Raw genomic sequence first — 26,743 nt, 5'->3', positions numbered from 1 at the left:
AAACATGAGCGACTATAAGTTTAATGGATTCGAAGTTGAACACAGTTGACAGGAAGTAATTATACACAGTAAATCTTTATCTTTATTGTTTAAGCAAATAATTCATGTATTTCCCCAAAACACAACATCAGTGTGTTTTTTTTACAGCTAATTCATCTCTGCCATCATGTCCATTACAGGAATGGAAAAAGCTAAAAATCAATGTTAGAAAAGTGTAAAAAGTATCATTATACATTTTTCGCCTTTTTGTTCAATAAGGATGGAGTAATGTTTAAGCTATTATTTCGTTTGTCTATCAATTAAGTTATTGCTGAACAACCACACCACAGACCCACGTATCAACTAAAATATTTGATAAAATCATGCAACACCTACCCACAACAAAAACACCTCCCAGGATGAAATACAATCGGTTAAAGATACAGAATTGATCTCTCTGACTTTCTCAAATAGACACGCTGTTCTCAATGCGAGAAGGGAGCAGGTAGTCATAGGGCAGTTCAAGCTGCGAGTTTCTCTTCATGATTTCTTCACCGAGTTTTGACAACTCCGCTTGAAACTCCAGAATCACCTGTGTAAGCTCAGGCTCGTCAAATCTTTTCTCAGGATATTGACCCAAAGGAACCTGCCAAGGACAAAGTCGAGACAGAAATATAATTTATCATGGTGGAAAAGACGACAAATTCTTATTGAATTATGCAAGTATGAATTAACAAATGCATTAATATTTAAATAAAACTTACAAGACCACTGTATTTTCCTGAAAGTTGATTTATCAACACTGATGTGGCAACAGTCTCTCCAACGTTGGGGAGGGTATCCATAATTGTCTCCATGCTTGACTGCCCCTTGGTGGTCGGAGGAGACTTGTGCAATAGCAATGTGCCATTCAGAATCCAGTAGTAGAAGTCAAACTAGATGATGAGAGAAGTTTCAACAGGCATGTAATGGATGATGAAACATTTTTGTATTTATGTATTATTTTGTGTCATGTAGTTATGTTGTGGCAAATTTGATGTCAAAATAATTAAATCGACTGAACCTCATTAAAAGTTACAAAAAAGTGATGTAAATGTAGGAAATGAAACCTGATAGTGGAAGAAGCAGATTACACATCTGCCCCACGTCCCATATATTTGAAATGTGAAAACAAACCTCAATACACATTCCAGTGTCCTAACATTTACTCTCTTGCCTCACCTGTCCCTTATTGACTGCTGCGTGTTGAACCGACACTGTGAAGATGACCATGGTGATGAATTTTATCAATTCCTCAATGGAATGAAAGGAATATGGGAATCCTGTCGGCGGCACCACCATCATTATTTAATGATTGGCATTCACAATTTGGACATTGGACTATATATTGTATACAGAACATGGGTTAAATACCTGAGCCATAGTTTCTCAAGAGGCCGTAGATGAATATCTCACAGATCCAATCCTGCAGCTCTGTGTCTTTAGAGACGTCAGCGTCTGAGGGATAGTAGTACTCCACTGCTGCCCTAAAAAAGCTGGTTAACACAAAACAATGGGATTGTGAGTAATTATGTGGAAGAATGTGAAAAAAATAAGTCCCTTTCAAAACCCACAGACTGAAATTAAACATGGACATTATGACAGCTCCCCAGACGTGAGGCCAAAGTATCTCAATCGACACCTGGAGTTTCTCCTACCAGCCACCTAGTGCAAAGTATGTAACAATTCTTCCACAGGATTCAACGCCAGCTAGTGGTTGCTTTGATGACATTTCTAATATGCGACAGGCGCAAAAGAAAAAAAAATCTCAGCAGAATAAATACATTATTACCTGTTGATGATGTACCACAGCTTCAATCCATCATCTCTGTAGTAGTAGTTGGGGATTGACTCCAGTCCTCGTGCAACGATGTTCTCTGGCAGACAGGCGGAGCTGTAGGTCATTTCACTGAGGGACCTCCTCATGATCTCTATCATCCCCTCAATTCCAGCTGTACTCTAATAATAAATTGTACAGAAATATTTTCATTTAGACAAATATAACTTTGTTTTCTTATAGAAATTCAGTTTTTCCATAGTTCAAGATGAATAGAATAGTCCGGCTTTGTATTGTATGTGTGAAAGCCTTACTATTTTCAAGATCCCATTAGGTCCCATTAGACCGACACGGCCTCTAACGTTTATGTCGAGAGTGGACTTACAGTGTGGAATCAACAGCTGAAGAGAAAGAGGGGAACATTTTAAATGTCAAGTTAAGAAGCTTATTAAAGCCAGAATGGCACAGAATCTACAACAAAAATGTGTTCTTCCCTGACCCATACCATATCCTTCCCACCAACTAAATATGTTCGGTAGTTTTTCTGTGATATATATTTATAACAAACAAGGAAATAAACAGCAACACATCCTGCCTGTGTTGATCAGCAAAGAGAAGACACAACCATAACAAAACAGGTTTCCCTCAACTCATGAACAAAAACCTTAAATACAAGTCAAACATCAGTTCAGATCCAAAAGATAAACACAGGTATGAGCAGAGTGATCTCTGCTGTGTCGTCGTACCTTGTAGAGGGGATGAATCACAGGGAAGCAGCGCAGAGTGGCGACAGTGTAGACCTCTCCCATGAAGTGAGTATTCATGAGGTGATGGACGGCTTCATGATCCATTGCATCTGCGTTTTTGATAAACATTTTGGCCAGCAGCCAGTCGGTCTCCAGGTCGCTGGGCAGAAAGATGGGATTCTTCTCTGAGGGCTGTTGATGCAGCTGGAATGGAATGAAAAGATATTGACTTTAAAAGTGAAACGGGACTTTTGAAAATATATATATATATATATAATATATAATAATGCAAAGTGGAAAATAATGTGATTCAATGATCACACTAGATTTTCATCTAAATATACCTGTATTGCAATTGGCATCAGTTTGTTTTCTGGGTTCAAGTAGAACAGACAGAGACCAGAAGTCACAGTCAGAGATTCTCCATTGTAGACTTGTGTGGGGATTCCATCCAGCTTCTTTTGGTCATAGAGGAATATATTGCCTTTCTGTATGGGAAGGAATCAAGACCCAACACAGATTTGTAATTAATCAGTGGATCAATCAACCTTAAATCAGACCTTTCAAACTAAACTAATACAGTCAAAGTGCCTTACAGGTGACTGACAAGACAAGGAATTGAAAATAAGTACAAACATTTTAAGATTTAAAGACTAACGCTTATCAAAGCAGTCAATAATGGAAAAGACAGCAATCAAACAAAGTCAAGAAATTAAATATATAAAATGAAACCATAAATTATAAAACACTACATTAAAGCGAGACTAAACATTAACAAATCTGAGGGGTCTTCCCCCACAGATTCAGAAACCACATGCATTTCAGATGCTTTGTCTGTTTTGTGGATGTTTCACATATGTTAGCAACTTAATTTATTTTAAAATTAAGGTAGTATGAGTTAAAAACAGTTGTTTATCGTCCATCCACCTATTGTGACCTTGGTAAATGGTCAAATGGCTCTTGGATCCCTGTGTTTGAATGTGCTCACCAGTGGGTCTGTGACCCAGTCAACTTTAAAGTATATGCACCAGTAACAGTATTACACATTAACACGTTCTATAGCCTTTTTTTTAAAGTATTTTTCAATACCAGTAGTCAGTGTCAAGATTGGTGTGATGTGTCCTGTCCTTTTGGGTTTTGTCACCACTTGTGAGGCAGAGTTTTAAATTAATTGTCACTGATTATTGTGTTCTATGTTGTTTGTTGTCTCTGCTTGTTATAAAAACATGCATTTGTCGCTCTGTGTTGCTCAAAGACAAATGGCATCAATTTGACAATAATCTTTAAAAGTTAAATTGCTGTTTTCAATCTGAATCAATGATTCAAGAATTGAGGATGAGACAATATTATTTAATTTTCTCTTCTTTCTTACCCCAATTTCCCTCATCAGACTGCTGCCCTCAGCCAGGAACGGCTTCACCATCTCCTCTGTGACAGGGAAGTTTCGGAGAAGCTCTGAGCAGAGCTTGATCAAAGTGGGGTTGATTCCGTTCAGAAACTGGTATCCGTAAAAGTCATCCTCCTTCCAGTGCTCTGCAATGTACTCTGAAAAAAAAGAAACAGTGATATAAGGTTTTATCTTCATTCATAAAGTTTTTTAATGTATATAAAAAAACAGAAGACAAGTTTTTATTTAACGAAAAAGAAGAAAATGTTTTCAACATTATCAGCTGATAGGTTTCCTTGTTGAAATTTGGGATGCAACAACCATAAAAAGGGATATGGAATGATGCATGTGCCTGTGGGAAATAAGCTGGTAGGTGTTAACTAAACAATTTCAACTATTAAATGCTCGATAACTATTATAGTATTAAATATACATACTGTATCATTAATCCATCTTACAATGCATTGTAAAGTTTTCAAGAAACCTAACTAAAAACGTTCATAGAATAAATGTTGGTCACATGATTTGTAGGACAACCTCTACCTGCTGAGCCACAGGCACCTCTGATTTGTGAAACCAGAGTGGACAAGACATTTCTGTCGAGCAAATCTATGATTTAATCTGAAGTACTGAAAAATAGGACATTACCTGACATTGGTGTCTTTTGGAAGTTAAAGAGTCTTTTCAGGGGTGTTTCCAGAAACTTTAAGGACTTTAAGAGACATGGGGACCCTACACAACCGATATTTATTATGTAATCAGCCATTCTCTGAGTGGAATCAGTTCATGGCCTCAGGTAATGACCTTATTTGCCCTCAGCGCTGCAACGTTCCTTCCTGGTACTGATAATAACAGGTTTGGTTATGCTGGGAACTGGCACACTAACCTAATATCACATTTCAATCTGCTCCACCTTCTGAGTGAGAAGGGGACGTATTCTCCTGATGTTGAACAGCATCTATCTACAGCAGTGATTCTCAAACTGTGTCGGAGGCATTACAGGTGGGGCGCATGACCAGGAGGGGGAAATGTGAGGCGGAAATAAGGTTATAGTTGAACTGACGTTTTGACGTCCGACATCTCTTTAACGTTAGAACAGTAAAACAAATCGTTATTTCGCCGAGCCAGGGGTCGGCAACCCGCGGCTCTGAAGCCCCTCTTCAGTGGATCCCTGTACAGTGTTGTGTAGGTCGCGCATATTTACAATGGAACTGGGCGAATGTGTGTTTGTGTTTGTGTGTGTATGTGCGTGTGTTTGTGTGTGTGGGCGCGCGCTCCCTGACAGCTCGCACACACACAGGCCCCGGGGCTGCTCCCCTCCCACATTCACTCGCTCAGACACACACACAGTGAGATCAGAGCTTGTTCACATGAAGCAGCCGGTCGGGGACAAACAAGGGGCATGAAAACTATTCTAGCTCCAAATTGGGGCATGACAGAAAAAGTTTGATAACCACTGATCTACAGGAACGTGTTGTTGCAGTAATGTTGGCAGTAATGGAGAGTTGACTATCGAGAGTCACACCCATGTTCCAAGCAACCTTGGAGGGGGCTACCACGGTGTTGTCAAAGGTAATAGTCAGGTCGTGGACGGGAGAGCCTTTCCCTGGAAGGAAAAGTAGTTCAGACTTGTCAATGTTAATTTTCAGGTGGCTAACCTGATAATATTATGATTCACATTCTTTCTTGCGTTGAAATACACATACTAATAAAGAATCCATGAATTCTAACTGGCCTGTGGAGAGTAAAGCGTTAATGCCGCTGTGCCGCTGTATGTGCCACGTCCGCACTGTCCGGAGCGAGAATGACCCTGAATCTTATCATAAGGTTATTATAGCCCTTGTTAGATTATAGCGAGGTTAGTACTCAGTGGAATCAATAGTGTTTGGTGTCATCTAAATATAAAACACACACAAATGTTTGTAATTCTATCTTAGTGAGGACACAGATTGGTATAATGCATTTCCAGGCTCTTATCCTAACCAAAATGTCCTCCCTTTCCCAAAATGACCTCACTTTATCCAAAATGTCCTCTTCCCCAACATGTCGTCACTTTGCCCAACATGTCTTCACTATCCCAATGTTTCCTAACATTCCCCAATATGTCCTCACTTTCCCCCTGTGCCTTGCTACCCAACATGTCTTCACGTCCCCCAACATGACCAAACTTACCTTAATATGTCATCACTTCTCCCAAATTGTCCCCACATTCCCAAAATGTCTGACGCTTCTCTGTCCAAATCTATTTATTATAAAGAGCCCTAACATAATGGTTCCAACATGTGCATCAGTCATGCACTTTACTTCTGATGGACATGAACTGATAAATTTTGCATGATGTTATAAAAATAAAGGGAGGGTGCAACCTGAACGACTATACGTTTAATGGATTCGAAGCTGAATACAGGTGACAAGAAGTAATTATACACAGTAAATCTTTATCTTTATTGTTTAAGCAAATAATTCATGTAGTTACAAAACAACATCAGTGTGTTTTCTTACAGCTAATTCATCTCTGCCATCATGTCCATTACAGGAATGGAAAAGCGAAAACTCAATGTTAGAAAACAGTTAAAAGTTACATTATATACATATATCGCCTTTTTGTTTAATAAGGTCGGAGTAATGTTTAAGCTATTATTTCCAACGTCCATCAATTAAGTTAATGCTGAACAACCTCACCACAGACCCACATATCAACTAAAATATTTAATCACATCATGTAACACCTACCCACAAAAAAAAACCTCCCAGGATGAAATACAGTTGGTTAATGATACAGAATTGATCTCTCTGACTTTCTCAAATAGACACGCTGTTCTCAATGCGAGAAGGGAGCAGGTAGTCATAGGGCAGTTCAAGCTGCGAGTTTCTCTTCACGATTTCTTCACCGAGTTTTGACAACTCCGCTTGAAACTCCAGAATCACCTGTGTAAGCTCAGGCTCGTCAAATCTTTTCTCAGGATATTGACCCAAAGGAACCTGCCAAGGACAAAGTCGAGACAGAAATATAATTTATCATGGTGGAAAAGACGACAAATTCTTATTGAATTATGCAAGTATGAATTAACAAATGCATTCATATTGAAATAAAACTTACAAGACCACTGTATTTTCCTGAAAGTTGATTTAGAAACACTGATGTGGCAACAGTCTCTCCAACATTCGGGAGGGTCTCCATAATTGTCTCCATGCTTGACTGCCCCTTGGTTGTCGGAGGAGGTTTGTGCAATAGCAATGGGCCATTCAGAATCCAGTAGTAGAAATCAAACTAGATGATGAGAGAAGTTTCAACATGCATGTAATGTATGATGAAACATTGTTGTATTTATGTATTATTTTGTTTCATGTAGTTATGTTGTGGCAAATTTGATGTCAAAATAATTGAATTGACTGAATCTCATTAAAAGTTAAAAAAAGTGATGTAAATGTAGGAAATGAAACCTCATGGTGGAAGAAGCAGATTACACATCTGCCCAACGTCCCATATTTGAAATGTGAAAACAAACCTCAATACATATTCTAGTGTCCTAACTTTTACACTCTTGCCTCACCTGTCCATTATTGACTGCTGCGTGTTGAACCGACACTGTGAAGATGACCACGGTGATGAATCTTATCAATTCCTCGTTGGAACGAAAGGAGTCTGGGAATCCTGTCGGCAGCACCACCATCATTAGTTAAACGTTTGGCATTCACAATTTGCATGGACATTGGACTATATATTGTATACAGAACATGGGTTAAATACCTGAGCCATAGTTTCTCAAGAGGCCGTAGATGAATATCTCACAGATCCAATCCTGCAGCTCTGTGTCTTTACAGACGTCAGCGTCTGAGGGATAGTAGTACTCCACTGCTGCCCTCACAAATCTGGTTAACACAAAACAGTGGGATTCTGAGTAATTATGTGGTAAAAAGAAGTCCCTATCAAAACCCACAGACTGAAATTTAACATGGACATCATGACGGCTCCCCAAAAGTGAGGCCAAAGCATCTTAATTGACACCTGGAGTTTCTCCGACCAGCCACCTAGTGCAAAGTATGTAACATTTCACTGCCAGCTAGTGGTTGCTTTGATGACATTTCCAATACAAACATTTAAAAACTAATCTCAGCATTATGTAAATACATTAATTCCTTTCTCCTACATGCTGCACCACTTCTTTACTGAAGACAAGCTGTTGATTGTAAAACAGATCACTGAGGACATCTGCAATATTTATTACCTAAATTTGAAGTTACCTGTTGATGATGTACCACAGCTTCAATCCATCATCTCTGTAGTAGTAGTTGGGGATTGACTCCAGTCCTCGTGCAGCGATGTTCTCTGGCAGACAGACGGAGCTGTAGGTCATTTCATGGAGGGACCTTCTCATGATCTCTATCGTCCCCTCAAGTCCAGCTGTACTCTAATAATAAATTATACAGAAATATTTACCATGAGAAAAATACAACTTTGTTGTAAATCAAGATGAATAGAATAGTCCGGCTTTGTATTATATCAACGTGGTCTCATGAAACTGTTCGTAAGATATCCTACTAAAAGTTATGTCCAAATTGTCGTACATAATCCAACGAAATGCGCCTGCGCAGACCTCCGCAGCGCTCTGATAAAGCAAAATAGAGGAGATTGCTGTATTCTTGGTGGAAAACGCTATATTTTAGCAATGTTTCTTAATAAAAATGTGTTTTGATGATATCTATGCCGAGATATGTGTGTTTCAGTTTCAATATTTTCATTCATGGTTAAAAAAACAAACCACTAATATGATTTCTAAACCCTATTTTCAGAAACCCTAATCTCAACCAGGGAGAACCATACAGAGAACTACAAATTGAATGGCGTTCCTTTAAGTGTGTGTGTGTGTGTTGTTCCCATCTTTTGTAGTTCTAATGTGTTTTCACTATTATGTGAGATTGCGACCGGGAGCCTTGCATGCTTTTAAATGTTTTTTTGGTGTGAGAAAAACATCTGTTTAGTCAGATTTAGTTTTTCTTACTAATAAAATGGTCAAATCCGTTTTTTTCAAGGTTTTGGCCCTAGACAGTGGCGCCCCCATAGTTTTGAATTGGGCTATTGTAGTGGACTTCAAGACCTTTCCAAAACAGTTCATACTATGTCTGTTGCATATTTAGTTTCCATCCTGCAAGCCATCAAAACTGACTCAGGTGCAAGGTTCAAAGGTCATCCCTGAGGAGCAGGAGCCATCCACAATTTTCCCACTGACATAATGTTACTCCAGAGGTCAAGATCTTTACGATAATGTCTTTGCTTTTGTTCTATGACTTAGTTTACATTTCATCTTGCTCCAAGCACAGGCCATCTCAGGTCTACTTTTTCAGAACCCTTTGAGGTCCAAGCTGGATCAAATTTGTCAAATCTGTTTTAAGTGGTATTTAATGGCCAGATATGGTCAAAATATGTACGTTTGCTTTATACACAATCATATGTTTCACTTTGGACCAAGTTAGAGACACCTTTGTTCATTAACAACCCAATTTCTCACAACTCAGTCTCAGACTGTTTGCCCTCCTTCCCTCTGGGAGGCGCTACAGGGTCCTCCGTTCCCGGACCAGCAGGTTCAGGAACAGCTTATTCCTGCGGCTGTCACTCTGCTGAATCACCGTGGTGCAGACTTCATATGTATTTTTCATATTAGGGTTAGGGTTAGATGAATGTCCGCCATATTTTTTGTTTTCACGAAGAGAGTCAAGCGCATAGGTCACGTGTCCCCAGCCTCCTGACTCACAATTTAGTGGAATTCATACGAATTCTATTGCATTACTTTTAGTAGCATTTCCTACGAAATTGTGATGAGACCAGCCTGATTATATATATGTGAAAGAGCCTTACTGTTTTAAAGATCCCGTCAGGTCCTATAAGACTGACACGGGCTCCAATGTTTATGTTGAGTGTAGACTTGAAATGTGGAATCAACAGCTGAACAGAAAGAGGGGAACATTATAAACGTCAAGTTAAGATGCTTATTAAAGCCAGAATGACACAGAATCTATAACAAAAAATGGTTTCTTCCCTGACCCATACCACATCCTTCCCTCCAACTTAATCTGTTCGGTAGTTTTTGTGTGATATATTTATAACAAACAAGGAAATAAACAGCAACACATCCGGGCTGTGTTGATCAGCAAAGAGAAGACACAACCATAACAAAACAGGTTTCCCTCAACTCATGAACAAAAACCTTAAATACAAGTCAAACATCAGTTCAGATCCAAAAGATAAACAAAGTTACGAGCAGAGTGATCTCTGCTGTGTCGTCGTACCTTGTAGAGGGGATGAATCACAGGGAAGCAGCGCAGAGTGGCGACAGTGTAGACCTCTCCCATGAAGTGAGTATTCATGAGGTGATGAACGACTTCATGATCCAGTGCATCTGCGTTTTTGATAAACATCTTGGCCAGCAGCCAGTCGGTCTCCAGGTCGCTGGGCAGAAAGATGGGATTCTTCTCTGAGGGCTGTTGATGCAGCTTGAATGTGATGACAAATATTGACTTTAAAATGTTTGAAGAGTGAAACAAGACTTTTGAAAAGATGTAATAAAAATAATAATGCAATGTGGAAAATAATATAATTCAATGATCACACTTGATTTTCATCGAAATATACCTGTATTGCAATTGGCATCAGTTTGCTTTGTTGGTTCAAGTAGAACAGACAGAGACCAGAAGTCACAGTCAGAGATTCTCCATTGTAGACATAAGTGGGGATTCCGTCCAGCTTCTTTTGGTCAAGGAGGAATATATTGCCTTTCTGTATGGGAGGGAATCAAGACGCCTCACAGATTTGTAATCAATCAATGGATCAATCAACCTTAAATCAGACCTTTCAAACTAAACTAATACAGTCAAAGTGCTTTACAGGTGATTGACAAGACATAGGTAAAAATGAATTGAAAATGACTACAAAAATGTTAAGATCTAAAGACCAACGCTTACCAAAGCAATCAATAAAGGAAAAGACAACAATCAAACAAAGTTAAAAAATGTAATATATAAAATGAAACCATAAATTATAAAACACTACATTAAAGCCAAACTAATATTAACAAATCTGAGGGGTCTTCCCCCCCAGCTTAAAAAAACCACATGCATTTCAGATGCTTTGTTGGTTTTGTGGATGTTTCACAAATGTAAGCATCTTAATTTATTTTTATAATTTTGGTAGTATGAATTAATTACAGTTGTTTATCGTCCATCCACCTATTGTGACCTTGGTAAATGGTCAAATGGCTCTTGGATCCCTGTGTTAGAATGTGCTCACAAGCAGGTCTGTGACCCAATCAACTTATTACTCTCTATACCAGTAACAGTATTACACATTAAAACGTTCTATTTTATTTTTTAAAGTCTTTTTCAATACTAACAGGTAGCCAGTGTAAAGATTTTGATATAGGTGCTCAAAGAAAAATGGCATCAATTTGACAATAATATTTAAAAGTTAAATTGCTGTTTTCAATCTGAATCAATGATTCAAGGATTGAGGATGAGACAATATTATTTTATTCCCTCTTCTTTCTTACCCCAATTTCCCTCATCAGACTGCTGCCCTCAGCCAGGAACGGCTTCACCATCTCCTCTGTGACAGGGAAGTTTCGGGGAAGCTCTGAACGGCGCTTGATCAAAGTTGGGTTGACTCCGTTCAGAAACTGGTATCCGTAAAAGTCATCCTCCTTCCAGTGCTCTGCAACGTACTCTGAAAAAAAAGAAACAGAGATATAAGGTTTTATCTGCTCAGGTTTGATGTTCAACATGATCCTAGTCATAACAAATGTATGTCTTTTTAATTTGTATAAAAAAACAAGTTTTTATTTCACGGAAAAGAAGAAAATGATTTCAACATTATCAGCTGATTTCAATAGATTTCCTTGTTGAAATTTGAGATGCAACAACCATAACAAGGGATATGGAAGGATGCATGTGCCTGTAGGAAAATAAACTGTAGTTAGGTGTTAACTCATCAATTTAAATTATTTAATGTTCGATAACTATTACAATATTATATATACATATATATACTGTATCCAATTGTCTTTTTTCAGTGCATTGTAACATTGTCAAAAAACTTAATTTAAACCGTTCATAGAATAAATGTTGGTCACATCGTAGGTGCATTGTTTTCCATGATATCGAGCAGTATGTTGGAAACATTAAGCCTATATATTATAAAATATGAATGATTGTTTTAACTTTGGAGGTAAGCTGTATAATATCAGCTTTGGAGATTTAAATGTCTCCCACATCCTAACATGTAGCCACTTGTATTTCTAAAGCGGTTCTCCAGTCACATTCACAGCCAACAGACACCAGGTATCAGACCACCGAACTTCTGATTAGTAAAACAACCTCTACCTGCAGAGCCACAGCCACCCCTGATTTGTGTAACCAGAGAGGACAAGACATTTATGTCGAGGAAATCTATGATCAAATCTGCATTACTGGAAAAAAGGAAATACCTGACATTGGTGTCTTTTGGAAGTTAAAGAGTCTTTTCAGGTCGTCGAGATCTTTCCATTTTTCGGTGGATCCGACCATTCCCTTAAATTTGAACTTCAATCCACTTAATTAAGACATGGGAAAAGGGAAAGGGAAAAAGAGAGTGTGAGTATATTGGAACCAGTTTGTGTTGCAAATCGTTATCTACAGTCGACCCACAGTTGTTTGGTTGTGTCTTCAATTTCGTCCGCTTTGGCCTGAGAGAAGCGAATTTCAGCTGGTAGCTCAGACGTATTTTCAAAACTGCTTGTGTGGAGTAGTCCTTCAGCTAGAGGCTTCCACCTGAAGAAATCAAACAACAAAGTTACGTAAAGGTAAATTGTCTCTAAGCGGACATGCTTGGATCTTTAGGTACAGGACGTGCTGTGCTGCACACTTACTGGTACAAGCTCTTTTGAAGTGTCAGCTCTTTTTTCCGATGTTCAATCAACAGGCGATGTTCTTCCTCAAAAAACTTAACGGCTGAGAAGTGAAAGAAAGTTACAGCAGTCAAATTTCAACTGGCCAAAAATTTGAAGATTTAATATCCACCAAAAATATATAATTTTTCATAAAAAAGATCCATAAAATATATAAGAATATAATATCAGACCTCTCCCTCCTCTCAGCTCCACATACTCTCCCCTGGAAATCCATCTGTGACAGGGGAAGAGAATTGCGTCTCCCTCTGGAGTCGTCACTTCTATGGTGGAGCAGTACCACTCGTCTTCTTGGAAATTGAGAAAGGGATCCTTCTCCACCTTGACCAGCAGAAGTTTCCCAAGAGACGAACTTGTTTTCACCGTGTAGGTCCCGGTCTGGAAGTAAGAGTTAATGTAAATATAAACAGTGAAGTAAGTGCGACATCTGGTGAAAAGGGTTGGGTTTGATGTTATCAGTCTCACAATTGTTCCCAGTACACAGAAATAGACAAACATGGCAGCTGCCTGGTGAAATTGGGAGAAACACAACACCTTGAATTAACCTCAAAACAAAACAAGTTGTTGAAATTTGTTGAAACATGGTAGATTTTTTTCAGATGATAGATGTGATCCACAAAATTGTAATTGATTTGTTCTGGCAGAGATCTGCTCATCTTAACTGAAAAATTGGTGTTGATCAAACTTTGATTAGGTAGAAACTGTATAAAATAAAAAATGGAATGATTAAAATACACAAAAAATCTGAACCAGGGAAAAGCGTACCTGTAGAAATTGGCCTTTATGAGAGATTTAAATGAGTATAAGGAGTTTGTTGGACTGACCACCTCAAGGATATTGATTCAGAGAGTGGGAGCCAGGCAGGAAAGGTCTGATCACCTTGTGGATCCTTTAATTTGATAATACATTTTAGAGTGTGGTGCAGGTGGATAACTTACTTTCCCAGTGACGAAGTCTCTACCCCAGTTGTCCAGATCAGTTTTCTCACTCTCTCCCTCACTTCCAATTAGAGTGACAGAAACGTGATCCCATGTTCCTGCACTTGGCATGTCACCTGTTGACACCTGAAGCTTGTACTCAGCCATGGTCACTCAGTGGATCCGGTCCAGAAAAACAAGCAAAATATCAGATCCAGATTTTTCCTCTCCGTGCTCTGTTTTCTTGATCTCTGCCTCTTCTCCTCACAACCCTCCACCCTGTATTTAAGACCTTTACAAGACAACACCTCTTTTGGACATTAAAAAAAGTTCAGTTATATAACTCACGATCGGACGATTATTGCAACAGAACAGGTTTAATGTTTGGCATCTAGGCTCCAACTTAATCACTCACCCAAAAGATTACACAGGAAGGATGGGAGTGATGAGCAAATACTTGGAACCCTGTTGGAGCCTATAGGTGGATGCTGGGGTGGTGGAGGGGCAGAAGCAACTGGTGGCAATACTGTAGCAGCAGTGCGAGCAAAGGGGATGATGGGAAACTTCTCTCTGCTTAAATAGACCACCCGATAAGGTGGGTGTTTCTTATAGATGATTGTCGAGAGTGAGGTGTTTCACATGATGTATGTCACATGATTGGAGCAGCGCTGTTTTTTTTTGTCAGCTTGAAGTCCTTTACATCAGGATATGACACTTATTTGCTCAGGTTTGTCCTGTTGCGTTGTCTGCACTAGTGCACATCTGTTTACATTTGTTAATTTAACCCAAACTGACTTTGTACTCAAAGACCGAACTCCTCTGATAGGGTGAGATGTGACTTTTAACAGGGGTGTTTCCAGAAACTTTAGGGACTTAAAGAGACCTGCATGGGGACCCTACACAACCGTTATGTATTGTGTAATCAGCCATTCTCGAGGTGGAATCAGCAGGGCCTCAGGTAATGACCTGATTTGCCTTCTGCGCTGCAACGTTCTTCCTGGTACTGATAATAACAGGTTTTGTTATGCTGGGAACTGGCACACTAACCTAATATCACATTTCATTTAGCTGATACTTATTTATCCAAAGTGACTTGAAATAAGTGCATTCAACCATGAGAGTACAAACCCAGAACAACAAGAATCTGCTTTACCTTCTGAGTGAGAAGGGGACGTATTCTCCTGATGTTGTACAGCATCTATCTACAGCAGTGATTCTCAAACTGTTTCTGAGGCAAAACAGGTCGGGCGCATGACCAGGAGGGGGAAATGTGAGGAGGAACTGATGTTATAGCCGAACTGACGTTTTGACGTCCGCATCTCTTTAACGGTGGAACAGTAAAACAAATCGTTATTTTGCCAGAGCCAGGGGTCGGCAACCCCCAGCTCTGAAGCCCCTCTGCAGTGGCTCCCTGTACAGTGTTGTGCATGTCGCGCATATTTACCAGGAACGGGGCGAATGTGTGTTTGTGTTTGTGTTTGTATGTGCAAGAGTCACACCCATGTTCCAAGCAGCCTTGGTGGGGGCTACCACGGTGTTGTCAAAGGTAATTGTCAGGTTGCGGGCGGGAGTGCCTTTCCCTGGAAGGAAAAGTAGTTCAGACTTGTCAATGTTAATTTTCAGGTGGCTAACCTGATAATATTATGATTCATGTTCTTTCTTGCATTGAAATACACATAAAGAATCCATAAATTCTAACTGGCCTGAGGAGAGTTAAGAGTTAATGCCGCTGTGCCGCTGTATGAGTGTTTGTGCGAGTGGTAAGACTATATGGTAAAACAGTTTGTGTGTTATATAAATACAGACATGTGTCCATTTTTGCTTTGAATAAGGGAAAAAAAACGGTTTGCTTGTGAATTCACAATGAACTTAACAATAGTGGTTTGACTGAATAGATAATTTTTTACTCGAGCCCATTTCATATTAACTTAGACTCCTCTAATATCTGTGCAACACATGTTGATTTATCGATTCACATTTTCATTTTGGACTCATAGCAGTCATACACAATATACACTATGTTCTGTACACACCATTAAAAGTTAAAAAGAAATTGAATACACAGGGTGGCTGTGGCTCAGGGGTAGAGTGGTCGTCCTCCAACCTGAAGGTAGGCGGTTCGATCCCCAGTCTGACCCATCTTCATGCAAGTATCCTTGGGCAAGCTGCTGAACCCTGCATAACCCCACATTAAATAACAAAGTGCTGCGAATAGATGCACTCTGTGAATGAGTGAATGTAAAACTGTACTGTAAAGTGCTCTGAGTGGTCATCTAGAAAAGCGCTATATAAATACAAAACCATTTATATAAATATATTATATACAGTATCACATAGCGCTCACCACACTTCCTCTTGCACTGCAAATTTGTTTGTACAGCAGTCTCTATATCTACTTTCCTCTATAGATTCAATAATAATGTATTAATTTTTCCTGAATAATATTTTTATAATTTTGCATGCAGAATGTTTTACATGCAATGAAATATTTGATACATCGAAAAGTTACTTTTACTAAAAAACTCCACTTATATTTAAAAGTAGATGTGCAACGAAGTCAAAGGGTCAGCTTGCTGAATTGAAGCTTCTGTGCGGGCTTCATGTGCACCGCTCTGTCCGGGTCCCACCGAACCATCTCCTCACGAGATCCCAGGACCAAGAGCTGCACGTCCGGACTGTCTGGAGTGAGAATGACCCCGATCTGAACAACATGGTCACAGCTGTTTAACACGGCACGGCACGGTTATTATAGCCCCTGTCAGATTATAGCGCGGTTAGTACTCAGCGGAGTCTATAGTGTTTGGTGTCATCTAAATATAACACACACAAAAGTTTGTAATTCTATCTTAGTGAGGACACAGATTGGTATAGTGGTATTTCCTGGCCCCTTATCCTAACCAAAATGTCCTCACGTCCCCAAAATGCCCTCACTTTACCCAAGGTGTCCTCACTTAACACAAAATGTCATCTTCCCCAAAATGTCTTCACTTTCCACATGTCGTCACTTTGCCCAACATGTCTGCACTGTCGCAATGTTTCCTCACTCATCCCAATATGTCCTACTATAATGAATCCTAACATAATGGTTTCAGCATGTGCATCAGTCATGCTCTTTACTTCTGATGGACATGAAATTGATAAATCACGCATGATGTTTTAAAACTAAAGGGAGGTTGCATGTATGAGCATGTGATGGAATTTCGTCTTGAGATTTGAAATAATGAGATTCTCAGACTGGAGTTGCCTTTGAGTCTTTTTAATAGGAAGCTCTGCAGAGGTTACACAACAAGCACAGGTGCTCAAAGTGGAACTGCCCCAAAGTCCAAAAAAGCCAGTACTTATACACAGAGGTGTTTCAGAAAACATAACATGAAAAAATTACATTAAAATCGATATCTGTCTATCTACTGTGTCCGGTCTCTGTTGCAGTTGGAAGAAAACATTACAGAATAAGTGAATACACACTGTTTGTCAAGGTCACAGCAGTGAGACACCGCCAAATAAGGAATTATTTCCTACGTCCATCAATTAAGTTGTTGCGTAAAAACCACACCACAGGCCCACATAACATAAATATTTTATCAAATCATGCAACACATACCCACAACAAAAACACCTCCCAGGATGAAATACAATCGGTTAAAGATACAGAATTGATCTCTCTGACTTCCTCAAATAGACACGCTGTTCTCAATGCGAGAAGGGAGCAGGTAGTCATAGGGCAGTTCAAGCTGCGAGTTTCTCTTTGCGATTTCTTCACTGAGATCTGACAACTCCGCTTGAAACTCAAGAATCACCTGTGTAAGCTCAGACTCGTCAAATCTTTTCTCAGGATATTGACCCAGAGGAATCTGCCAATGACAAAGTAGAGACAGAAATATTACATTAGCAGAGTTTATCGTGGTGGAAAAAATGACAAATTCTTCTTAAATTATGCAAGTATGAATTAATAAATGCATTAATATTTAAATAAAACTTACAACATCACTGTATTTGCCTGAAATTTGATTTATCAACACGGATATGGCGACAGTCTCTCCAACATTTGGGAGGGTCTCCATAATTGTCTCCATGTTTGACTGCCCCTTGGTGGTTGGAGGAGGTTTGTGTAATAGCAATGCCGCATTCGGCATCCAGTAGTAGTAGTCAAACTAGATGATGAGAGAAGTTTCAACAAACATGTAATATATGATTAAACATTTTTGTATTTATTTATTATCTTATTTCTTGTAGTTAGGTTGTGGCCTATTTGAATTGACTGAATCTCATTAAAAAAAAGTGATGTAAATGTAGGAAATGAAACCTCATGGTGGAAGAAGCAGTTTACACATCTGCCACACGTCCCATATATTTGAAATGTGAAAAGAAACCTCAATACATATTCTAGTGTCCTCACTTTGACACTCTTGCCTCACCTGTCCATTATTGACTGCTGCGTGTTGAACCGACACTGTGAAGATGACCATGGTGATGAATCTTATCAATTCCTCAATGGAACGAAAGCAGTCCGGGAATCCTGACGGCAGCACCACCATATTTAGTTGATGTTTGGCATTCACAATTTGCATTGGACATTGGACTATAGGTTGTATACAAAACATGGGTTAAATACCTGAGGCTTTGTTGCTCAAGAGGCCGTAGGTGAATATCTCACAGATCCAATCCTGCAGCTCTGTGTCTTTACAGACGTCAGCGTCTGAGGGATAGTAGTACTCCACTGCTGCCCTCACAAAGCTGGTTAACACAAAACAATGGGATTCTGAGTAATTATGTGGAAAGAAGAAGTCCCTATCAAAACCCACAGACTGAATTTAAACATGGACATCATGACGGCTCCCCAAAAGTGAGGCCAAAGCATTTTAATCGACACCTGGAGTTTCTCCGACCAGCCACCTAGTGCAAAGTATGTAACATTTCACTGCCAGCTAGTGGTTGCTTTGATGACATTTCTAATACAAAAATTAAAAAATCTAATCTCAGCAGTATGTAAATACATTAATTCCTGTCTCCTACACCACTTCTTTACTGAAGACAAGCTGTTGATTGTAAAACAGATCATTGAGAATATCTGCAATATTTATTACCTAAATTTGAAGTTACCTGTTGATGATGGACCACAGCTTCAATCCATCATCTCTGTAGTAGTAGTTGGGGATTGACTCCAGTCCTCGTGCAGCGATGTTCTCTGGCAGACAGACGGAGCTGTAGGTCATTTCATGGAGGGACCTCCTCATGATCTCTATCGTCCCCTCAAGTCCAGCTGTACTCTAATTATAAATATACCGAAATATTTAACATGAGACAAATACAACTTTTTTGTAAATCAAGATGAATAGAATAGTCTGGCTTTTATATCAACATGGTCTCATGAAACGGTTCGTAAGATATCGTACTAAAAGTTAATTCCAAATTGTCGTACGTAATCCAACGAAATGCGCCTGCGCAGACCTCCGCAGCGCTCTGATAAAGCAAGATGGAGGAGATTAAGATTAAGATGCATTTATTAGTCCCAAACACATGCACAGACATGCAGGTAGGGAAATTTAACCTCTTCTTTTGACCCATCTGGTGCAGGACACACAGAGCAGTGAACGACCATGTACGGCGCCCGGGGAGCAGATGTTGGGGGAGTAAGATGCCTTGCTCAGGGGGACTAGACAGGGTAGGGAGAATCCTCTTGGATTTTCGGACAGATCAATCCAAGTTCGTCTTTTTGTTGTTACTCCGTGGAGTCGAACCAGAGACAAACCAGAGACCTTTTCTGCCCATAGTCCAAGTTTCTGCCACTAGCCCACCGCCTTGTTGGAAAACGCTATATTTTAGCAATGTTTCTTAATAAAAATGTGTTTTGATGATATCTATGCCGAGACATGTGTGTTTCAGTTTCAATATTTTCATTCATGGTTAAAAAAAACCCCCGCTAATATGATTTCTAAACCCTATTTTCAGAAACCCTTATCTCAACCAGGAAGAACCATAAAGAGAACTACAAATTGAATGGCGTTCCTGTACGTGTGTGTGTCTGTTGTTCCCATCTTTTGTAGTTCTAATGTGTATTCACTATTATGTGATATTGCGACCGGGAACCTTGCATGCTTTTTAATGTTTTTTTGGTGTGAGAAAAATATCTGTTTAGTCAGATTCAGTTTTTCTTACCAATAAAACGGTCAAATCCAGTTTTTTCAAGGTTTTGGCCCTAGTCAGTGGTGCCCCCCATAGTTTTGAATTGGGCTATTGTAGTGGACTTCAAGACCTTTCCAAAACAGTTCATAATATGTCTGTTGCATATTTAGTTTCCATCCTGTAAGCCATCAAAACTGACTCAGGTGCAAGGTTCAAAGGTCATCCCTGAGGAGCAGGAGCCATCCACAATTTTCCCACTGACATAATGTTACTCCAGAGGTCAAGACCTTTACGATAATGTCTTTGCTTTTGTTCTATGACTTAGTTTACATTTCATCTTGCTCCAAGCACAGGCCATCTCAGGTCTACTTTTTCAGAACCCTTTGAGGTCCAAGCCGGATCAAATCTGTCAAATCTGTTTTAAGTGGTATTTAATGGCCAGATATGGTCAAAATATGTACGTTTGCTTTATACACAATCATATGTTTCACTTTCGACCAAGTTAGAGACACCTTTGTTCATTAACAACCCAACTTCTCACAACTCAGTCTCAGACTGTTTGCCCTCCTTCCCTCTGGGAGGCTCTACAGGGTCCTCCGTTCCCGGACCAGCAGGTTCAGGAACAGCTTATTCCTGCGGCTGTCACTCTGCTGAATCACCGTGGTGCAGACTTCATATGTATTTTTCATATTAGGGTTAGGGTTAGATGAATATCCGCCATGTTTTTTATTTTCACGAAGAGAGTCAAGTGCCTCCTGACTCACAATTTAGTGGAATTCATACGAATTCTATTGCATTACTTTTAGTAGCATTTCCTACGAAATTGTGATGAGACCATCCTGATTATATATATGTGAAAGAGCCTTACTGTTTTAAAGATCCCATAAGGTCCTATAAGACCGACACGGGCTCCAATGTTTATGTTGAGTGTAGACTTGAAATGTGGAATCAACAGCTGAACAGAAAGAGGGTAACATTATAAACGTCAAGTTAAGATGCTTATTAAAGCCAGAATGACACAGAATCTATAACAAAAAATGGTTTCTTCCCTGACCCATACCACATCCTTCCCTCCAACTTACTCTGTTCGGTAGTTTTTGTGTGATATATTTATAACAAACAAGGAAATAAACAGCAACACATCCGGGCTGTGTTGATCAGCAAAGAGAAGACACAACCATAACAAAACAGGTTTCCCTCAACTCATGAACAAAAACCTTAAATACAAGTCAAACATCAGTTCAGATCCAAAAGATAAACACAGGTACGAGCAGAGTGATCTCTGCTGTGTCGTCGTACCTTATAGAGGGGATGAATCACAGGGAAGCAGCGCAGAGTGGCGACAGTGTAGACCTCTCCCATGAAGTGAGTATTCATGAGGTGATGGACGGCTTCATGATCCAGCATATCTGCGTTTTTGATAAAAATCTTGGCCAGCAGCCAGTCGGTCTCCAGTTCACTGGGCAGAAAGATGGGATTCTTCTCTGAGGGCTTTTGATGCAGCTGGAATGTAATACAATTTTTTTTTTATTTCAAATGTTTGAAAAGTGACTTTTTTTAACAAAAATAATAATGCAATGTGGAAAATAATGTTATTCAATGACAATACTTGATTTTGATGTAAATATACCTGTATTGCAATTGGCTTCAGTTTGTTTTGTGGGTTCAAGTAAAACAAACAGAGACCAGAAGTCACAGTCAGAGATTCTCCATTGTAGACATAAGTGGGGATTCCATCCAGCTTCTTTTGGTCATAGAGGAATATATTGCCTTTCTGTATGGGAAGGAATCAAGACACAACACAGATTTGTAATTAATCAATGGATCAATCCACCTTAAATCAGACCTTTCAAACTAAACTAATGCAGTTCAAAGTGCTTTACAGGTGATTGACAAGATAAAGGTAAAAATGAATTGAAAATGACTACAAAAATGTTAAGATCTAAAGACCAACGCTTACCAAAGCAGTCAATAATGGAAAAGAGAGCAATCAAACAAAGTAAAAAAAACTAAATATTAACAAATCTGAGGGGTCTTCCCCCCCCAGCTTAAAAAACCACATGCATTTCAGATGCTTTGTTGGTTTTGTCGATGTTTCACATATGTTAGACCCAAGCTGTGACCCAATCAACTTATTACTCTCTATACCAGTAACAGTATTACACATTAACACGTTCTATTGTCTTTTTAAAAGTCTTTTTCAATACTAACAGGTGGCCAGTGTAAAGATTTTGATATAGGTGTGATGGGTGCTGACCTTTTGGGTTTTGTCACCACTGGAGAGGCAGAGTTTTAAATGAATTGTCACTTATTAATTGTGGTCTATGCTGTTTGTTGTCTCTGCTTGTTATAAAAACATGCATTTGTCGCTCAGTGTTGCTCAAAGACAAATGGCATCAATTTGACAATAATCTTTAAAAGTTAAATTGCTGTTTTCAATCTGAATCAATGATTCAAGGATTGAGGATGAGACAAGATTAAAATTTAATTTTCTCTTCTTTCTTGCCCCAATTTCCCTCATCAGACTGCTGCCCTCAGCCAGGAACGGCTTCACCATCTCCTCTGTGACAGGGAAGTTTCGGGGAAGCTCTGAGCAGCGCTTGATCAAAGTGGGGTTGACTCCGTTCAGAAACTGGTATCCGTAAAAGTCATCCTCCTTCCAGTGCTCTGCAACGTACTCTGAATAAAAAGAAACAGAGATATAAGGTTTTATCTGCTCAGGTTTGATGTTCAACATGATCCTAGTCATAAAAAATGTATGTCTTTTTAATTTGTATAAAAAAACAAGTTTTTATTTCACGGAAAAGAAGAATATGTTTCATTTCAAAATTATCAGCTGATTTCAATAGATTTCCTTTTTGAAATTTGACATGCAACAACCATTACAAGGGATATGGAAGGATGCATGTGCCTGTAGGAAAATAAACTGTAGTTAGGTGTTATTTAATGCTCAATAACTATTACAATATTATATATACATATATATATACTGTATCCAATTGTCTTTTTTCAGTGCATTGTAACATTTTCAAAAAACCTATTTAAAACCGTTCATAGAATAAATGTTGGTCACATTGTAGGTGCATTGTTTTCCATGATATCGAGCAGCATGTTGGAAACATTTAGCCTATATATTATAACATATGAATGATTGTTTTAACTTTGGAGGTTGGCTTAGTCAATTCACACATGTGGTTTACAGCAATGAGTCCATATATAAGCTGTATTATATCAGCTTTGGAGATTTAAATGTTTCCCACATCCTAACATGTAGCCACTTGTTACTGTATTTCTAAAGCGGTTCTCCAGTCACATTCACAGCCACCAGACGCCAGGAATCAGACCACCGAACTTCTGATTAGTAAAACAACCTCTACCTGCAGAGCCACAGCCACCCCTGATTTGTGTAACCAGAGAGGACAAGAAATATCTGTCGAGGAAATCTATGATCAAATCTGAAGTACTGGAAAATAGGAAATACCTGACATTGGTGTCTTTTGGAAGTTAAAGAGTCTTTTCAGGTCGTCGAGATCTTTCCATTTTTCGGTGGATCCGACCATTCCCTTAAATTTGAACTTCAATCCACTTAATTAAGACAAGGGAAAAGGGAAAGAGAAAAAGAGAGCGTGAGTATATTGGAACCAGTTTGTGTTGTAAATCTTTATCTACAGTCGACCCACAGTCGTCTGGTTGTGTCTTGCATATCGTCCGTTTTCTTCTTAGAGAAGCGGATTTCAGCTGGTAGCTCAGACGCATTTTCAAAACTTCTTGTGTGGAGTAGTCATGAAGCTAGCGTAAGTTCAGTCAGGAAGACTTAAACCTGCAGACGATCAGCTGATCAGGGGCGTTCCTAAACATAGGAAAGCCCAATGGAGGACTTAACTTGCCTAGTGATCAGCTGATTGGGGGTGTACCTAATCATTCAATCAGGTCGGGCGCGGTCTCGTCAGCCAGTCATTCAGCAGCTGTCAAACTTTAAAAGTCCCTTTCCTCTCTTCCTCAGTCTTCCATCATTCAGCGACTCGCGAAAGCCCTCCTCCACCCCATTCTCCTCCCGGCTCGAAGGACATTCACCTCATCCGGATCCCGACCTCAACTGATCGCGGATTACGCAATGGATCGAGGATCTTAGCAGCGCCTAATCATGGTGGCAGCTGATCGCGGACAAAGAATATTCAAAACTGCCTATCAATATACGATTACTAGTGGCATTCATTGCACTTCTGTCCATCCTGGAAGAGGGATCCCTTGCATGCGTCTCTTCCTGAGGTTTCTACTTTTTCTCTGTTCAAGGTTTTGTAGTTTTTCCTTACCCTTGTGAGGGTTGAGGGCAGAGGATGCCACACTAGCAGTTCAGTAGGACTACGAGCATAAGATTTGCCTTCTAAACATACATTAGACGATAAACCACCACCAGTGTCTAGACCCCGGGGGGTATTCCTGTTCGATGCTCTGCTACACCCCCTTCTAAATCCTGATGACATCTCACAGGGGTCTAAAATGCCAAAGACTGTTTAACATTCACATTTCTCTGTGTGTATAAAGAAAATAAATAAAATCTGTTAAATTGGAAATCAAGTCTCTCCTGATTGAACTTCAGCGAGAGGCTTTCACCTGAAAAAAATCAAACAACAAAGTAACATAAAAGTAAATGGTCTAAAAGGGGACATGCCTGGATCTTTAGGTACAGGACGTGCTGTGCTGCACACTTACTGGTACAAGCTCTTTTGAAGTGTCAGCTCTTTTTTCCGATGTTCAATCAACAGGCGATGTTCTTCCTCAAAAAACTTAACGGCTGAGAAGTGAAAGAAAGTTACGGCAGTCAAATTCCAACTGGCCAAAAATGTGAAGATTTAATATCCACCAAAAATATATAATGTTTAATAAAAAAGATCTATAAAATGAATAAGAATATAATATCAGACCTCTCCCTCCTCTCAGCTCCACATACTCTCCCCTGGAAATCCATCTGTGACAGGGGAAGAGAATTGCGTCTCCCTCTGGAGTCGTCACTTCTATGGTGGAGCAGTACCACTAGTCTTCTTGGAAATTGAGAAAGGGATCCTTCTCCACCTTGACCAGCAGAAGTTTCCCAAGAGACGAACTGGTTTTCACCGTGTAGGTCCCGGTCTGGAAGTAAGAGTTAATATAAACAGTGAAGTAAGTGCGACATCTGGTGAAAAGGGTAAGGGGGACGCTGGCTGGTGAAAGTGGGAGAAACACCACACCTTGAATTAACCTCAAAACAAAACAAGTGGTGGAAATTTGCTGAAACATGGTCAATTTTTTCAGATGATAGATGTGATCCACAAAATTGTAATCGATTTGTTCTGGAAGAAATCTGCTCATCTAACTGAAAAATTTGTGTTGATCAAACTTTGATTAGGTAGCAACGGTATAAAATGAAAAATGGAATGATTAAAATACACAAAAAATCAGAACCAGGGAAAAGCGTACCAATAGAAATTGGCCTTTACGAGAGATTTAAATGAGTATAAGGAGTTTGTTGGACTGACCACCTCAAGGATATTGATTCAGAGAGTGGGAGCCCTGACAGGAAAGGCCTTGTCACCTTGTGGATGTACTATCCTTTAATATGATAATACATTTTAGAGTGTCGTGCAGGTGGATAACTTACTTTCCCTGTGCAGAAGTCTTTACCAAAGTTGTCCAGTTCAGTTTTCTCACTCTCTCCATCACTTCCAATTAGAGTGACAGAAACGTGATCCCATGTTCCTGCGCTTGGCATGTCACCTGTTGACACCTGAAGCTTGTACTCAGCCATGGTCACTCAATGGATCTGGTCCAGAAAAACAAGCAAAATATCAGGTTCAGATTTTTCCTCTCCGTGCTCTGTTTTCTTGATCTCTGCCTCTTCTCCTCACAACCCTCCACCCTATTTAAGACCTTTACAAGACCACACCTCTTTTGGACATTAAAAAAAGTTCAGTCATACAGCTCACAATCGGACGATTATTGCAACAGAACAGGTTTAATGTTTGGCATCTAGGCTCCAACTTAATCACCCACCCATAATATTACACAGGAAGGATGGGAGTGATGAGCAAATACTTTGAACCCTGTTTGAGCCTATAGGTGGATGCTAGGGTGGTGGAGGGGTAGAAGCAATTGGTGGCAATACTGCAGCAGCAGTGCGAGCAAAGGGGATGATGGGAAATTTCTCTCTGCTTAAATAGACCACCCGATAAGGTGGGTGTGTATTATAGATGGTTGTAGAGAGTGAGTTGTGTCACATGATGTATGTCACATGATTGGAGCAGCGCTGTTTATTTTGTCAAGTTGAAGTCCTTTACATCAGGATATGACACTTATTTGCTCAGGTTTGACCTGTTGCGTTGTCTGCACTAGTGCACATCTGTTTACATTTGTTAATTTAACCCAAACTGACTTTGTACTCAAAGACCGAACTCCTCTGATAGGGTGAGATGTGACCTTTTAACAGGGGTGTTTCCAGAAACTTTAATCAATCAATCATTCAATCAAATTTTATTTGTATATCCCGTATTCACAAATTACAATTCATCTCATAGGGCTTTAACAGGGTGTGACATCCTCTGTCCTTAACCCTCAGCAAGAGTAAGGAAAAACTACTAAAAACCCTTTTAACAGGGTAAAAACACGTAGAAACCTCAGAGAGAGCCACATGTGAGGGATCCCTCTCCCAGGACGGACAGAAGTGCAATAGATGCCACGTGCAGGAAAACATCATCAAAGTTAAAGTCTTCAAGATTAAAGATTAAAGTCTCTAGCAGCATTTGATGAGGGTAGACATCCCGAAGGACAACCCCAACATGACATGCCAAGCAGTCCTGCTGCAA

At 39.6% G+C, this 26,743-nt stretch overlaps 2 protein-coding genes across 4 annotated transcripts; both read right to left on the bottom strand.

The window, feature by feature from the left end:
* Nucleotides 1-5: 5 nt before the first annotated feature.
* Nucleotides 6-14,172, bottom strand: LOC128460426 (hydroperoxide isomerase ALOXE3). Of its 3 annotated transcripts, none has more exons than XM_053445620.1 (14): nucleotides 13,803-14,172; nucleotides 13,038-13,242; nucleotides 12,826-12,907; nucleotides 12,605-12,727; nucleotides 12,406-12,509; nucleotides 11,473-11,645; nucleotides 10,560-10,703; nucleotides 10,217-10,420; nucleotides 9,786-9,872; nucleotides 8,174-8,340; nucleotides 7,680-7,801; nucleotides 7,483-7,583; nucleotides 744-914; nucleotides 6-625 (listed from the first exon to the last, which is right to left on the bottom strand). In XM_053445620.1, the coding sequence occupies exons 1-14, from the start codon at nucleotides 13,947-13,949 to the stop codon at nucleotides 446-448; spliced, it is 2,010 nt and encodes a 669-aa protein (XP_053301595.1). In that variant the 5' UTR covers nucleotides 13,950-14,172; the 3' UTR covers nucleotides 6-445. The 3 variants fall into 3 exon arrangements, with proteins under 3 accessions (XP_053301595.1, XP_053301593.1, XP_053301594.1); XM_053445618.1 differs by lacking the exons at nucleotides 7,483-7,583; nucleotides 7,680-7,801; nucleotides 8,174-8,340; ... (2 more) ...; nucleotides 10,560-10,703; nucleotides 11,473-11,645 and adding exons at nucleotides 1,201-1,301; nucleotides 1,393-1,514; nucleotides 1,811-1,977; ... (2 more) ...; nucleotides 2,886-3,029; nucleotides 3,914-4,086 and having other exon boundaries at nucleotides 13,803-14,168; XM_053445619.1 differs by lacking the exons at nucleotides 6-625; nucleotides 744-914 and adding exons at nucleotides 6,347-6,910; nucleotides 7,029-7,199 and having other exon boundaries at nucleotides 13,803-14,170.
* Nucleotides 14,173-17,033: 2,861 nt separating this feature from the next.
* Nucleotides 17,034-25,795, bottom strand: LOC128460427 (polyunsaturated fatty acid lipoxygenase ALOX15B-like). The gene is given in 15 exon segments (XM_053445621.1): nucleotides 17,034-17,632; nucleotides 17,762-17,932; nucleotides 18,197-18,297; nucleotides 18,394-18,515; nucleotides 18,882-19,048; nucleotides 20,773-20,859; nucleotides 21,204-21,407; nucleotides 21,535-21,678; nucleotides 22,411-22,583; nucleotides 23,386-23,489; nucleotides 23,585-23,687; nucleotides 24,499-24,518; nucleotides 24,618-24,699; nucleotides 24,830-25,034; nucleotides 25,543-25,795. Coding segments are annotated over 15 exon segments (2,010 nt in total). The 5' UTR covers nucleotides 25,690-25,795; the 3' UTR covers nucleotides 17,034-17,452.
* Between the last annotated feature and the right edge of the window lie 948 nt (nucleotides 25,796-26,743).

Source organism: Pleuronectes platessa, chromosome 17, assembly GCF_947347685.1.
Source record: "Pleuronectes platessa chromosome 17, fPlePla1.1, whole genome shotgun sequence".
Classification (NCBI taxonomy): Eukaryota; Metazoa; Chordata; class Actinopteri; order Pleuronectiformes; family Pleuronectidae; genus Pleuronectes; species Pleuronectes platessa.
This window is presented reverse-complemented; position numbering and strand designations above follow the sequence as displayed.

What these genes read in the sequence shown, in the direction of transcription:
- LOC128460426 (XM_053445620.1), bottom strand. Translation starts at nt 13,949, where the DNA reads ATGGCTGAGTACAAGCTTCAGGTGTCAACAGGTGACATGCCAAGTGCA. An exon ending in CCAAAAGACACCAATGTCAG is followed by an intron (nt 11,646 to 12,405) that starts GTATTTCCTTTT and finishes CTTTTTTTTCAG; the next exon opens with AGTACGTTGCAGAGCACTGG. An exon ending in CAGCAGTCAATAATGGACAG is followed by an intron (nt 915 to 7,482) that starts GTGAGGCAAGAG and finishes CTCATCATCTAG; the next exon opens with TTTGACTTCTACTACTGGAT.